This window comes from Squalius cephalus, assembly GCF_949319135.1.
Source record: "Squalius cephalus genome assembly, chromosome: 8".
NCBI lineage: Eukaryota > Metazoa > Chordata > Actinopteri > Cypriniformes > Leuciscidae > Squalius > Squalius cephalus.
This window is the reverse complement of record NC_137129.1, coordinates 3,055,190-3,072,010: the sequence shown is the minus strand read 5'-3', so window position 1 is coordinate 3,072,010 and position 16,821 is coordinate 3,055,190. Positions and strand designations below refer to the sequence as shown.

General features: G+C 35.5%; 1 protein-coding gene across 2 annotated transcripts in view; it reads right to left on the bottom strand.

The window, feature by feature from the left end:
* Positions 1–1,279: 1,279 nt before the first annotated feature.
* Positions 1,280–16,821, bottom strand: part of LOC307162693 (krev interaction trapped protein 1) — a 16,810-nt gene continuing 1,268 nt past the window's right edge. For both annotated transcript variants that reach the window (XM_079878201.1, XM_079878202.1), the window contains exons 4-17: positions 16,613–16,705; positions 15,139–15,268; positions 14,098–14,341; positions 13,359–13,474; positions 10,626–10,769; positions 8,868–9,024; positions 8,060–8,167; positions 7,824–7,980; positions 7,585–7,736; positions 5,731–5,897; positions 5,120–5,207; positions 4,180–4,386; positions 1,715–1,831; positions 1,280–1,635 (exon numbers count right to left, since the gene is read on the bottom strand). In XM_079878201.1, the coding sequence (XP_079734327.1) occupies positions 1,546–1,635; positions 1,715–1,831; positions 4,180–4,386; positions 5,120–5,207; positions 5,731–5,897; positions 7,585–7,736; positions 7,824–7,980; positions 8,060–8,167; positions 8,868–9,024; positions 10,626–10,769; positions 13,359–13,474; positions 14,098–14,341; positions 15,139–15,268; positions 16,613–16,705 (1,970 nt within the window). In that variant the 3' untranslated portion in view covers positions 1,280–1,545. The remainder of the gene's footprint in view (positions 1,636–1,714; positions 1,832–4,179; positions 4,387–5,119; positions 5,208–5,730; positions 5,898–7,584; positions 7,737–7,823; positions 7,981–8,059; positions 8,168–8,867; positions 9,025–10,625; positions 10,770–13,358; positions 13,475–14,097; positions 14,342–15,138; positions 15,269–16,612; positions 16,706–16,821) is intronic.

Below are 16,821 nucleotides of genomic sequence, written 5' to 3'. Positions count from 1 at the left end.
TGTTTTGTCACTGTTACCGTGGCAACCGGGCCCCTCCACCCCGTCCCCTTCGGTAACCCCAAAAAGAATGGAGGGACATTGTAGACAAAGACTATTGTTGCATTCGAAGAACTGAAAAGCTTCCCCTCCCCTTCTCCTTCACTAAGCCCCATTCAGGCATTGTGTGAGAAACAGGGTGTGAGACAGATCTCAGTGAGGCATCAGTGTCTCTGCATTACAGCAGGTTTTACACTGGTTTTAGCAGCTGAAAGATCTCCGTTGAGAAGTCGGACACCGCGTACCTCAACGGTTTTTATCACTTTTGTGGATGAAGAGAAGGAACTCTCAGAGGAACGGAGAATCCATGTCGTTTCGGCAGGCCGGGAACAATCTTTTCATTCTCTAGAGTAACAGGAACAGAAGTCTAGTGTTCGGTCTTCTGTTGTACAATGACTGCGACGGGGGAATAAGTGAGCTGAATGTATTGAAAGACACGACTGACCAAATCCTGTCAATGCATCAGCTAATGCAAGCTGAACGAGAGACACAATGAAATGCAAAAGCACAAATGCATTATCTGTAGGCTATGGATTACATCTTGAACTTAATGAAGTTCAGTGCATCCATAAAATGTGCATCCAGATTATGCAAATTATGTATTAACAAACCCTGGATGTGTGTTTGAGATGCCCTAACCTTTACGCTAAGTTCAGTGGACCGTACATGAAAATGAGATTAATTTTCTGGCCATAGAGCAAAGCACTACATGACAGTGATATAGAGGCTGAATCTCGGCGTGATAATTCAGAAAAGCCATTTATCATGCAAATCTGCACGGGAACAGTGACACGTTCTTGTGTCTAAGAGTTATAAAGGGGGATGATAGATGTTTCACTTAATAATAAAAAAATATATATGGTAACTTTATTTTACAATGTCCTTGTTATACATTACATGTAGTTAATATAGTAATTGTGCATAATTACATGCAACTAAGTACATGTAATTAATTATTATTACTCTACTTCAATGTCTGATTACACTGGAACATGGACACCTTGAAAATAAAGTGTAACCAAAAATATTTTGTTTTATTTTTCAAACATTATACTTATTAAATTGTCAGTCTAACAGATTCACAAATTGGTCTGAATTACTCTTGATTTTAAAATGAATTACATTTAAATTACTGTAAAGGTCATGGAATTTGTTTGTGAAAAATTATATTAATAAAACATTAATGATTTGCATGTGGATAAAAAAACTGCGAGAATTGAGAAATAAAGAAAATCAATTTTTTGTATAATTTATGAGCTTTTTTTATTAAAATGGCCATTTATATTTACAAAAACTGTTAAAAGCACACATTTATGACATTATAAAATGCATATAATACCATATACAGTAAGAAAATATAACATGGTAAATTAGGTTAACATTCATGATGATACGTAATGTCTTCCTTTTGGTAAAAACAACTCTTAGTCAGTTTTAAAATAGCATAAAAATCAAAACAACTGCACAAAAAAAAAAAAAAGATAAAATGCGAAGACATTTGTGATAGGTTCAACCGTAAGCATATTTATCTGACACGGCTCTGTCGTTCGGCGTGATCTGTCCGCTCAGCTTCATCAGCAGCTTCACGATGAGGCCGGCCTGGAGAGAAAACACACAGACGATGAACTCGCGTTTCACGGCGTCACATGACTGGCGAGATGCAGAGAGAGACTCGTACCTGTTTGGTGTGTACGACGAAGTTCTTCTTGTTCTCTAGACTGTGTATTTGGACGTATTGGTCGGCCTGACCGAGCTGCCACATAAATGTCCCATATTCCAGACTGAGATGAAGCACCTGATATATAAAACATAAAAGATTTGAGGAACATAATCCATGTAAAAGCATCTGTCAGTGTGATTTAAAGAGCCCTGATTATGCTTTTGCAGATATGACCTTTCATGTAGTGTGTAATAAAGCCGTTTGTGAATGTAAAAGGTCTGCACAGTTTCAAAACTCAAATAGCAGATTAAAAAAACTTTTTGAAACTTTTCACAAAAAAAATTTGCAAAAAAAATTAAACACCCCAGGTGAATAGGGTAAAAAAACAACAACTAATAAATATCACTAAACTTCACCAGTTGATTAATAATAGCAACAAAAAAAAATTTGTATTACAAGTTTTCTGAAATTGCATGTTTAAATATGCAAATGAGGCATTGTCTAATTAAATATGCACTAATTTGCATACATTTCTAGAACAAAAAATCTGAGCATTGGATGAAGTCAGGTTTAAAATTATCGTTTCATTTATTTGATATATTAGAGCCAAATGTTTGTACAGAGGGGGATATTGGATATCTCTATTTATCACTCCACAAATTAGAAAATACTGTCAACAGCCAAAAATAATTTAATTTGCGCCATTTTTTTAGGGATAAAATGTTGTATAAAATCAGGAAAATTATATATGAACAAACCCCTTTGTAAAAACCTTCATAATATAGATATATAGATAAGAATAAAACTAAAGTTTGGTGTGTGTAAGAGATTTCTGGCTCAATGTAGGAGGAAAAACTCATTTAGAGAAACCGGCCTTTAAAGATATATACTGTGATTGAAATCTACAGACGTAAATAGATAAAGTGCTCGTCTAAAAGATACAGTTAAAAGTGCATTTTGGATGTTTTCTGTCCACTAGTCTGAAAAAAAGCCCAAAATTGACAGATGCATGAAAAATCAGAGTTTTTGCCTGTAGTGTCTCGCCTTAAAGAACGAAGCGATTCTGAACGAGTTACAGTAATTACACTCTTACATCTGTAACATATCTACATTTAGCAATATCTACATATCATATACATATCTACATATAACAATTAGTGATGCACGATATATCGGTATCAGCCGATATATGTACATTTTGAATGTTAACGTTACTGCCCCGATAAGAAAATTTGGTCGATATATTAAAGCTGATTAATAATGTATTATGTCCTTCAGCTGAGACACTTCAGATGCGCCATGATGGTTTTGAATTTCTTGAAATATGTCTAGAATCACTTTGTAAAGGATTAGGATTATATGAGGACATTATAATTGTGTGCTTGGGACATGGCTTTTAATGGTGAGACACTTGTTTTTATTTGGATTTATTTAGATTTATCGACCAATATATCGGTAATCGGCTTTCAAATATAAAAATATTATCGGTATCGGCCAAAATATTCATATCAGTGCATCCCTAGTAAATATGTAAGACATCTGCATAACTCCAGTCTATGGTTTTCATTGGCTACCGGTGAACAGCGTCTGCTTTGCTCCGCCCTCAAACACTGTAGTTGTAGCTGAGACTGGAAGAGTTTGGTTCAGGATGTCGCCATGAGACTGACACCGTGTCCTAACCAGACGCGATACAATAAGATTCCAGCGACTAATAATGTGTCTGTCCACACTAGACGTGACGCGAATGCGATATGCGTCAAAATCAATCAAAACCCACAGCCAATCAGAACAGTGTGTGGGCGGAGTCAGCCAATCAGAACAGTGTGTGGGCGGAGTCTCACGGCACCAGAGAGTAATCTCGACGGCACTCGCAAGAAAGTCGCTACATAATCAAATTCACAAATATTACATAATTTAAACATTATTAAAAATACATAGGCTGAGTTACTAAAACATTCTTTGTCAGATAATACACTTGTTTGTTCACAGTTTTAACGTTCTTGTTTCCATTTGTTTAATTTCAAGATCTGAGGTGAATTATCCATTGTTGCTTTTACAGCCTCAAAGCTGGAGCACTAAATGATATTCAGAGTCACATGACACGCTTTTAATATTAAATAAAGCACATAAACAGCACCTGAGATTATCATCGCCACACTTTGTGTGTGTTGTTCCAGTGCGACGTCGCAGAAAAACAGAAACCGTTTCTAAAGTAGAATATGGTCGCGGCTGGTTAGGACAAACTCTGATTAACATGGAGAAGAGGCTTTTTATCGTGTGTCGTGTGTAGTTAGGACACGGTGTGAATCTTCAAATGAACCGTTCTCAGACTATTTGAGAAATGAGGCGATGCTGCAATATTATGAGAGTGTTTTTTGACCTTGGATGCATGTAAATCTATTGCAGGAAACTCAAAAACAGAATTCGGAGCATTATACGGCATGCTATTTAAGTAATTAGGATTTAAGTCATTCAAATCTCACTTTTGTCTCCATGTTCATGAGATGCAAGCCTTTGGTGTTCACACCCACATACACTCGGATGACCTTGTGTGTGCTGGAGCTGGCCTTGGTGAACACCTGTCCTGTGAAGAAAGCCGCTCCATATGTGGGAATATCCCAACAGTTCTGCAGGAAGAGTCTCTGGAGGTGGTGCATCTCTTTACTCACTCCCTCGCTAGTGCTCAAACTCTACACACACACGGGGAATTGAGAAGATCAGATGAATAAAAACATTTATGCATAGAGACCAACATTCACAACACTTTACACAATAAGGTTCATTAGTTACTAACAACAAGCAATACATTTGTAACAGTATTTATTAATCTTTGTTAGTGTTAATAAAAATGCAGCTGTTTGTTCATGTTAGTTCACAGTGTATTAATTAATGTTAACAAATACAACCTTTGATTTTAATAATATATTAGTAAATGTTGAAATTACCATTAACTAAGATGCTGTAAGAAATGTATTGCTCATTGTTAGTTAAATAATGAACCTTGTAAAGTGTTACCAAGAAATTAATACTTTTTTCAGCGGGGATGTTTCAAATTGATCAAAAGTAACAGTAAAGACATCTATAAAGTTACAAAAGATTCCAATTTTAAACATTCTAATCACCAAAGAATCATTGCTTCAAAAAGTCTGAAGAGGCACGACTGATTTCAACACTGATAATAATCATAAATCATCATATTAGAGTGATTTCTGAAGGATCATGTGACACTGAAGACTGGAGTAATGATGCTGAAAATTCAGCTTTGATCACAGGAATAAATTATAAGTTATTTTATATTATTCCACAATATTTTACTGTCAAATAAATGCAGCCTTGGTAAGCAGAAGAGACTCCTTCAAAAACACTAATTATCTCTCACTGACGAGCAGTGTACATGATGAGCATTATGTGGAATAAACACACCTTGTACTCGTGAAGTATCCTGTTAGTCCAGTGATGTGCTTTGCTCTTGACCTTTGAGATTGGAACGATGGATTTCAGGTTTTCCTCACTGCATTAAACAAAACACATGTCTTTAACCACTAACACTGAAAACAGTAATTGTCAATATGTGACCCTGGATCACGTCACCAGTCTCGAGTCGCACGGGTTTATTTGTAGCAATAGCCAACAATACATTGTACGGGTCAAAATTATAGATTTTTCTTTTATGCCAAAAATCATTAGGATATTCAGTAAAGATCATGTTACATGAAGATATTTAGTAAATTTCCTACTGTAAATATATAAAGCATGTATTTCTGTGAGTGAATGCAGCACAATCGCCAACATAAATGAACAACTTTAAAGGAGATTTTCTCAATGTTTTGATTTTCTTGCACCCTCAGATTCCAGATTTACAATAGTTGTATCTCGACCAAATATTGTCCTATCCTAACAAACCCATACATCAATGGAAAGATTATTTATTCAGCTTTCATATGATATATAACTCTCAATTTCAAAAATTGACCCATGTGACTGCTTTTGTGGTCCAGGGTCACATATGTGGTGGTGAGGACTGATCTACATACTTCAGAAAGCCCTGTTTGTGCTTCTTGCTGTCGTAGTTTCCGTAAATGATCTGCAGGAGGAGGCTGGCCAGCGTGATGAGTTTGCTGTCGGACGCTGATAGAAAGCCTTTGAGGAGACAGTGACGAGCTTCATCAAAGAGGATGAGGATGGACAGCGGATCTTCAACCTGAGGGGGAAGCACCAGAGAGTAATCTTGACGGCACTCGCAAGAAAATGGATAAGTGCTACATAATCAAATTCACAAATATTACACCATTTAAACATTATTAAAATACATAGGCTACTGAGTTACTAAAACAACCTTTGTCAAATAATACACTTGTTTGTTCACAGTTTGAACGCTCTTGTTTCCATTTGTTTAAGTGAATTATCCATTGTTGCTTTTACAGCCTCAAAGCTGGAGCACTAAATGATATTCAGAGTCACATGACACGCTTTTAACATTAAATAAAGCACATAAACAGCAACTGAGATTATCATCGCCACACTTTGTGTTTGTTGCTCCAGCGCGACGTCGCAGAAAAATAGAAACCGTTTCTAAAGTAGAATATGGTCGCGGCTGGATAGGACAAACTCTGATTAACATGGAAAACAAAAGATACATTTTGTCACACGTCGCGTGTAGTTAGGACATGGTGTTTAACCATCGATGTGGATCAGGTAGAATTACTGAGCACAAATTGACTGAGCAAAAACAGTGCACTCATATAACTTATGAATGGGAGGAAGTGCAACACGAAATAGTGTATGCGAGTCACGCCCACTGAGTGGCAAACAGACTGAGTGGCAGCATTGGTTTTCAGTGTGAATTCCGCAAAAAAACACACAAAACGCATTTAAAACGTGAAAGAGCTTTTGAGATTTGACTGTACAACTAGATTTGACAAGAAATCTGAGATGTATTTTTACAGACTGCTGAAAGCTACAGAATAGAGAAGCAAATGGATCGCTGCGACTCATAGAAACAACTGGATCCAGGCAGAGAAATGTGGATTTCCAGTTATTATTTTATGTCAATATGCTGAATTTTGTGGTAAAATCATACCCTATATATTGAATTGTTATATATTGTATTGACAACTCATCAATTAAATATTTACCATTGTATATTCTGCATAATTGGATGTTTTTAAATAAACTGACAGAAAACTATACTGCTTTTGAGGCTGGATGATATGATATATATAACATTAATATAAGTGATCACATGGATTTAGACCTAACTTTATTGTATATAAAGCGTTTTTCTCACAATTGTGAGTTTACATCTCGCAATTCTGACTTTTTATCTCAGAATTCAGTGATATAAAGTCACAATTGCGAGTTTATTTCTCGTAATTGCGAGTTTATATCTCTTTATAACACACAATTGAGAGTTTATATCTCACAATTCTGACTTTATAACACACAATTGTGAGTTTATATCACAATTCAAAGAATGAAAGTCAGAATTACGAGATTTAAACTCGTAATTGTGAGATAAAAAAGATATTATCTTTTAAAATGTTTTATTTTGTGGAGGAAACAAGCTTCCATTGTTCTCCGCAAGAAAGACCCACGACTGGTAGATCAACATGCGACAACATTTCTCTCTGATATGGAAATTTCCTTACATTGAAGGTGGAGGATTTTAACTGTGACGAGATGATTGACAGGAGGCATGAGAGTGTGTGACAGAGCGGTTTGTGAAAGACACAATTATGATGAAGTAGCTTGACCCAAAGCATGTCTACTCTTCTGCTACACACTCAAAAGTATGTACTTTTTCTTCACAAAAACACTTTTAGGGCATAGTATAATTAGTTTCCTTGAAAGGGACTTTGGTAAAGATTGAGAAAAGATGTGGCAGAAACCTTTTTTTCAATCTCTAAGGGCAGCCGAACATCTCTGCGCAGGAACAGCTGTGGAGTTTCCCGTTGTGGATCGAGAGCCGTGAGGTCGGTCACTATCTCGGTCCAGATCCGCAAGTGTTGCAAGGGCTTGTGGTACGGCTTCAGCTGCAGACCTAAACAACACGACAGAGGAAAAGCATGAAGTCACATCAGATATCTGAGCTTTTCAGGAGCCGTCAGGTCAGGTGTGGTGGTCTCACTGAGGTTCTCTGAGCAGATCCAGATGGTGAAGTACTGCTGTGTCTCCTGTGAGAGTCTCATGCCCTCCATGATCTGCTGCACTGTCGTGTTGTTCCCATGTTTCAGCTCCACGGAGCGGTACGATCCATCCATGCGATAAATTCTCACCTTCTCGTACTGAAACAAACCAAAACGTGCAGCTTAGCAGGACTTCACATCGCAGTGCTGATCCAGAACGCTGTGGTTTCACACTCACTGGTTTATTGTTGGCTTGCTGAAGGAGTTTCACCGTCTCCTCCCAGTTGTTCTGCTTGTTTTCTTCACATAGTTGAAGGGGGGATCGTTTCTGTTGGTCCTCGATGTGCTTAAAATGACAAGGGACAGCATTTCATTTTCATTTTTTTTTTTTAATTTGTTCACTCTTTCATTTTTTTTATTTTTTTTATTGTGTATATATAAATAATAAACTATATTTTTAATAACTTAAATAAAATGTAATATTTATATTTGTATATACATAATAAAAATATGTTTTTTTACAAAATCTCTTTGCAAATATTAACATTCCACACTATTGTAATATATGTTGTATTATATGTATATTATATGTATTATATAATACAATATTGTATGTTTTTAATATACATTTTGTGTGTGTGTATGTGTGTATATATATATACATACATTACACACATCTCAATGAATAAAAAATGTAAGGTTTTTAAGGTTTCTCTAACAAAAAATAAATAAATATAATTAAAATACTAAAAAAGTCTATTCTTACAAAAACTCATAGCAAACAAACATTCTACACTACTTTGTCTAAACAAGTAAAAGATAAAATACTAAAAACGAATACCAGTTGTTTTAAAACGCTACAAGTGAATTTAGCCATCACATTGTAATGTACAGTATTTAAAAATGGAAATTAATTTTGAGATTATTAAATTAAAAGTGTTTTTAAAGATTAATCCTACATGAGAGTGAAGGCAAATGTAATAATCTGAATGTAAAACAGGGGGAAATGAGCATGGCAATGAAATATGAAAGACTGTATTTCTCACTCTGTCAATCTCCGGATTCTGCAGGAGTATCTGCACAATTTCTGCATGACCCCCGACGGCTGCGAAGTGTAAAGGAGAGCTCAGCTGCCCGTTCAGCAGATTGGGGTTACAGTTCCCTTTCTCTAGCAGAAGCTTGGTGGCCTCCAGCTTTCCATGCCTGAAGTCAGAGGAAAAGCATACTGATGTCATGGTGTCATTGAATTGATGAAAGTGGAGAGATGATGGGATCTAAGCCGGATATAAACTCATGTTTCCCACATGAGCAGCATGACTCAGAGTATCCAGGACTATGGAATAAGGAAACATGGACAATCACTTCTTTCAGACGAATACAATCAGAGTTATATAAAAAAATGTCCTGGCTCTTCCAAGCTTTATAATGGCAGTGAATGGCCATTTCTGATTTGAAGTCCATAAAAGTGCATCTGTTCATGATAAGTGCATCTATCCATCATAAAAGTGCATCTATCCATTATAAAAGTGCATCTATCCATGATAAGTGCATCTATCCATGATAAAAGTGCATCTATCCATGATAAGTGCATCTATCCATTATAAAAGTGCATCTATCCATTATAAAAGTGCATCTATCCATTATAAAAGTGCATCTATCCATTATAAATGCACATCTATCCATTATAAATGCACATCTATCCATTATAAAAGTGCATCTATCCATGATAAGTGCATCTATCCATTATAAAAGTGCATCTATCCATTATAAAAGTGCATCTATCCTTTATAAAAGTGCATCTATCCATTATAAAAGTGCATCTATCCATTATAAAAGTGCATCTATCCATTATAAAAGTGCATCTATCCATTATAAAAGTGCATCTATCCATTATAAAAGTGCATCTATCCATTATAAATGCACATCTATCCATTATAAATGCACATCTATCCATTATAAAAGTGCATCTATCCATGATAAGTGCATCTATCCATTATAAAAGTGCATCTATCCATTATAAAAGTGCATCTATCCATTATAAAAGTGCATCTATCCATTATAAAAGTGCATCTATCCTTTATAAAAGTGCATCTATCCATTATAAAAGTGCATCTGTCCATTATAAAAGTGCATCTATCCATTATTAATGCACATCTATCCATTATAAATGCACATCTATCCATTATAAAAGTGCATCTATCCATTATAAAAGTGCATCTATCCATGATAAAAGTGCATCTATCCATGATAAAAGTGCATCTGTCCATCATAAAAGTGTATCTGTCCATCATAAAAGTGCATCTATCCATCATAAAAGTGCATCTATCCATTATAAAAGTGCATCTATCCATCATAAAAGTGCATCTATCCATTATAAAAGTGCATCTATCCATTATAAAAGTGCATCTGTCCATCATAAAAGTGCATCTATCCATTATAAAAGTGCATCTATCCATCATAAAAGTGCATCTATCCATCATAAATGCACATCTATCCATCATAAAAGTGCATCTATCCATCATAAAAGTGCATCTGTCCATCATACAAGTGCTCCACAGGCTCTGTGTGATTAATACTTTTATCATGAACAGATGCACTTTGATGGTCTTCAAAACAGAAACAGCCATTCACTGCCATTATAAAGCTTGGAAGAGCCAGGACATTTTTTAATATAACTCTGATTGTATTCGTCTGAAAGAAGAATGTCACTTACACCTAGGATGACTTCAGGGTGAGTAAATCATGGGCTAATTTTCATTTTTGGGTGAACTATCCCTTTAAAGAAACAAGAAGTTGATATCTACCAGCATGCATAATGAATGGGTGCCCAGTGGTCACTGTCCAGCTGTTTAACGGAGAAGCCGCTGTCCAGGAGTTTGGACAGAAGCTCAGTGTCTCCTTCACAGGCACTGCGGTGCAGAGGGAAGTCGTCCACCCACTGGCGCTCTCTACAGGACACACAAAGTTACTTAAATATAATTTAATATTTCTATGTATATAATAAAAATATATATTTTTTACAAAATTTTTGCAAATATTAACATTCCACACTATTAACACTATTAACAGTATTATATGTTTTTAATATATATTTGTGTGTGTTTTTGTGTGTGTATATGTGTATAAGTGCCATCTGAAATTTTCTAGAATGCTAATTTTTATAAAGCTTGTATATACATTTTTTATAAAGCTTTTATAAAGCTTGCTCAGTAATTTCACTTAAATGACAATTAATAGGTAATTTGCATTGCCATTTAAGTGAAATTACTGAACTTAAATATACGAGCTTGATAAAAATGATCATTCTAGAAGAAAATTTCAGATTTCATTATTACATAATAAAAAAATATATATTTTTTTACAAAATCTCTTTGCAAATATTAACATTCCACACTATTAACAATATTAAATTATATGTTAGTAGAATAAGTACATGCAAAGCTACTTCTAGTCAGTAAAGTGTCTGATGGGGAGCATCAAAATAAAGCAGAAATTAAGCAGACTAATACTCTAATGACTGCTAGTTGACAAGTAGTTGCAAAGTTACTTATAGTATAGTTAGTAGAATGTCTAAAGAGGGCTATCGACATAATGTATTTGGACATCTTAAAATGTATAGCTTAAGTATTTGTATTTAATAAAATTCACATTTATTTGTATAGCGCTTTTCACAATACACATCGTTTCAAAGCAGCTTTACAGAAAATGCATGAGTCCACATTACAATTTAGAGTGATTTGTTATCAGAGGAAACTGTCTAAGTTATGCATTTCAGAAATGTACATATACAAATCATAGTTAGCAAAAAATCTACTAATTTAAACAATGTAATAATTTAAGGCGGAAACAATGAGCTCATTGAAGTAATGATTACTTGTTTGTTAATAAATGATTATGGCATATAAAAAATTGTATAGTATTTGATAGGGATGCAACGGTACACGGTAAAATCCCGGACCGTTCGGTCAGCCCTGCACGGTACAATCTACTCTCGTGTCCCGCGGGACTTCGGTTTTGCCATTGAGTTCGCGCTGATCCTTTTAGTTTTTGCTTTATGCCTGGTTCAGATTACACGATTTTAGCCCGATTTTGGCACGATCCGTTTGACGTAGGGTGTCGTGGGGATTCGCAAACGACAACGGGCGTCGGGACGCAAGATTCGATCGTTTCATCTCGTATAGTGTGTCATAGTGGGCGACAACCTACGTCGCGTCTGCGATGCTTCACGACATCACGACAGAAAGACTAGCATGTTTAATTTTTTAACAGTCCTCCACGACGACGGCGCGCGAGTGAGTGAGGGAGAGTGAGTGAGAGTCTGTGTTCGCGAGTGAGCGAGTGTGTGTGCGTGAGAGAGAGAGAGAGAGAGAGAGAGAGAGAGAGAGAGAGAGCGTGTATGTGAGTGAGTGAGTGTGTGTGTGTGTGTGTGTGTGTGTGTGTGTGTGTGTGTGTGTGTGTGCGAGTGTGTGAGTGTGTATGTGCGAGTGAGTGAGCGTGTGTGTGTGTGTGTGAGTGAGTGCGTGTATATGCGCGAGTGAATGAGTGTGTGAGACGGCTCGCGATGACTGGTCGGAAAACAAACGTGTAGTCTGACATGTTTCTTGTCCAGGACATGCCAAGATTTTTATGAGTCAAAATCGTGTAATCTGACACAGTGACTATCGTAACAGACAAAAAAATCGTGTAATCTGAACCAGGCATTAGGCGCCGTTCACATATCGCGCCTAAAAACGCGTAGAAAAAGCTAGGCGTGCCGCGTTCTCCTTTTTCCAAAGCGCTAGGGCGGTTGCGCTCCGGAGGCGTCTGTCGTTGCTAAAGCAACCGCGCTCTGGTTGGTTCTTGTCACGTGACCTACGGTGCGCTTGCGGCATTCTGAAAAGTTGAGAATTTTCTCCACTGCTGGGGACATCGTTAGTGCCAACCGGTCTCGCCTTGCACCAGACAGTGTTGATAGACTCATCTTTTTGCACAAGAATCTCTCAATAGTGGATGAGTAAATAACATTGCACTTTGTATCCTGAATGCAGTGTTTTTTTTATTATATTATTTTGCTCTGCTTTTTTTTATTCAAAGCACAAGCTAATTTATGTTTGTTAAAGGTAAAAGTGCACTTTTTCTTTCACATTGATCACTTCATATACCAGTTATCAAGGTTTGGAATTGGGATCCACTTGAATATTTTGAAGTGTGTTTGTTTACATTTTGTATTTCATAAGTGATAGTTGAAGAGGTTGTATTACTTAGTGTTGTTCAGTACAGACTAGAGTGTTAATTTATTCCATACATTGATGTTCTTCCTACTGTGACATTCTGTTTATGCTCATAAGAAAAATAAAACATATTTTTGGGATGAAATAGCAGTCTCTTTCTGCACAAAACATGTACCGAAACCGAACCGAGACCGTGGCCCAAAAACCGAGGTACGGACCGTACCGTGGGCTATCTGTACCGTTGCACCCCTAGTATTTGATGAAGTTTGATTATTAGCAGCCTAATAATGTAGTAATAGTAGTAAATGTAAATATATATACACTGACTTGTCCTCTGTGACGCTGGTCATACTGTGCTGCCATTTGTCTCTTTTTGGAATCTGGATTTTGGAATAATCCGGCGCTCCCAAACCAAAGTAAGGGTTGATGATGACCTTGTCCACCTTTAGGCAAGAGTTAAAATCTTGTTATGCATTCAAAATATCAATTAAAAAGGTATATTGCACATGATAAACGACTATAATGCATAATCTTATATGAACTACCGTTCAAAGCTTTGTTTTTTTTAGTGTCTCATGCTCACCAAGGATTTATTTATTGGATCAAAAATACTGTAAAAAACAGTGAAATATTATTACAATTTTAAATAACTGTTTTTCTATGTGAATATACAGTAAAGTGTAATTTATTCCTGTGATCAAAGCTGAATTTTCAGCATCATTACTCCAGTCTTCAGTGTCACATGATCCTTCAGAAATCATTCTAATATGATGATTTGAAACATTTCATCATGGAAAATATTTCATATTTCTGTGGAAACCCTGATGCATATTTTTCAGGAATTTTTTGATACATAGAAAGTTCAAAAGGACATAATTTATGTGATATAGAAATCTTTTGTAATGTTATAAATGTAACTTTGATCAAACTAATGTGACCATGTTTAATAAAAAATAAAATAACATCTTAATACCGACCCCAAATTTTTGAACGGTAGTGTGTTGAATTATGAGCATGGCTTATGAATGCAACTTTTCCTGGTTATTATGATAAGAGAAAGCCTCACTCTGTTCGTGTACTGCAGATCTGACCCATAGAGCGGGTTCTCGATGCACAAGTCCGCTTTCTCCAGGGACATCATCTTGCTCTTGATCTCCAGCGCCGTGTAACCCATGTGAAGCGGGCCGTCGGGCTGCTTGCTCTCCACTGCATACGCCGGGTTACTCACGTTAGTCTTCACACGGTCTACCGGAGCCGGCCGGAAGAGTGCAGGGATGGCGTGAGGCACAGCGTGTTGCTCTGCTAACCACCTGAAATAAACAGAGACAAGAACTCAAGACAAAACATCTAATTATTTCTTAGGCAATTATGCTATGAGGCTAACGATATGTGACCCTGGACCACAAAACCAGTCACATGGGTCATTTTTTTTTTATTGAGATTAATACATAGTCTGAAAGCTGAATAACAAATGTATTTGTTAGGATAGGACACTATTTGGTCGAGATACGACTATTAGAAAATCTGGAATCTGAGGATGCAAAAAAATCAAAACATTGAGAAAATCTCCTTTAAAGTTGTGCATTTATGTTGGCGATTGTGCTGCACTCACAGAAATACATGTTTTATATATTTACGGTAGGAAATGTACAAAATATCTGCATGGAACATGATCTGTACTTAATATCCTAATGATTTTTGATATAAAAGAAAAATCGATAATTTTGACCCGTATAATGTATTGTTGGCTATTGCCACAGATAAACCCGTGCGACTCGAGACTGGTGACGTGATCCAGGGTCACATTTGACAGAGCTAACCTCATCAGTCAATAAACACAAGCTTTTAAATACCGCATGAATGGTGGAAACACTATTACACACTACACGAAAAAGCATAATAAGGGCACTTTAAATCATGGTTCAAGGGTTGTGACCTAAACTAAAAGCTACTGGTTTAGGTAAAATAAACTTTGTCCTTCCCAACGTCCTGTTTCAACTGAAAATAGGACAAGAAAATGGTCTTTATATTATCATAACAAGACTCTAAAGTCCTATTTGTATGATTTTCGGACACTTTGGTGGTCAGTGATGATGTTCAAACTTACTTGTCCAGAGCGAGCAGCATCTTCGAGGTGGAGGAGGAGAAATGGGCACTGGTTTCACTACAGACGCGCATAATGTCCTGAAGGCAGTAGAAACTGGGGCTCCCAGGGTGATAAACAGACTTGCTGTTTTCTATATTGGAATAAAGACCATAATCACGTCAGCATTCACTGCCTTGACACACTACAAAACTCACAGTAAAGGTATATATAACTATATATATGTATATATATATTATAGTTTGGGGTCAGTATGGTATGATTTTTTAAAAGGTTTTATTCAGCAAGGACTCATTAAATTGATAAAAAAGTGACAGTAAAGACTTTAACATTGTTACAAAAGTCTTTATTTCAAATAAATATTGTTCTTTTGAACCTAAAATAATAAAAAATGCTTCTGAGCATCAAGTCATCATATTAGAGTGATTTCTGAAGGATCATGTGACACTGAAGACTGGAGTAATGATGCTGAAAATTCAGCTTTGATCACAGGAATAAATTACATTTTACAATATATTCAAATACATTTTTTACTGTATTTTGATCATATAAATGCAGCGTTGGTGACTTTTTGTCAAAAGCATTAAAAAATATATGTTACTGACTCCAAAATGTTTCAACATATGCAAATTAAAGTGATAAATAAATAAATAAATAAATAAATAAATAAATAAATAAATAAATAAATAAATAAATAAATTATATATATATATATATATATATATATATATATATATATATATATATATATATATTTGAAGAGTTCAGATGCAAAAGCCTCTAAGTGCCATCTGAAATTTTCTTCTAGAATGATCATTTTTATCAAGCTCATATATTTAAGTTCTATAATTTCACTTTAATGACAATGTAAATTACCTATTAATTGTCATTTAAGTGAAATTACTGAACTTAAATATACAAGCTTTATAAAAATGATCATTCTAGAAGAAAATTTCAGATGGCACTTAGAGGCTTTTGCATCTGAACTCTTCATATATATATATATATATATATATATATATATATATATATATATATATATATATATATATGTGTGTGTGTGTGTGTGTGTGTGTGTGTGTGTGTGTGTGTGTGTGTGTGTATGACTCGCTTTAATTTGCATATGACATTTTGGGCACCAATGAGTGTGTGTGCATTCTTACCCTTGACATTAATTGGAAATAAATGAGTAAATTACATTTTACAATATATATATATAAAAAAAAAAAATGTTTTTACTGTATTTTGATCATATAAATGCAGCCTTGGTGACTTTTTGTCAAAAGCATTTAAAAAAATCTTACTGACTCCAAACATTTGAACATATGTCATATGCAAATTAAAGTGAGTCATATATATATATATATATATATATATGTATGTATGACCATGTTTTTGTATATACATACATATTGCATGATTCACTTTAATTTGCATATGACATTTTGGGCACCAATGAGAGTGTGTGCATTCTTACCTTTGACATTAATTGGCACAATAAATAACGAGGTCTCCTTCCCTTCACTGTTACCATCTAACTGGAACTTCCTCATGTGCACGACACGTTTCCCTGCAGCAAAGATCATATATATGCCTTAGTTCAGCTAATTAAAGCACAGATCGTATCTATGCGTCAGTGCAGCTAATTAACAGCTGATTATTGTGCCGTAGAGCTGAATGATGAGC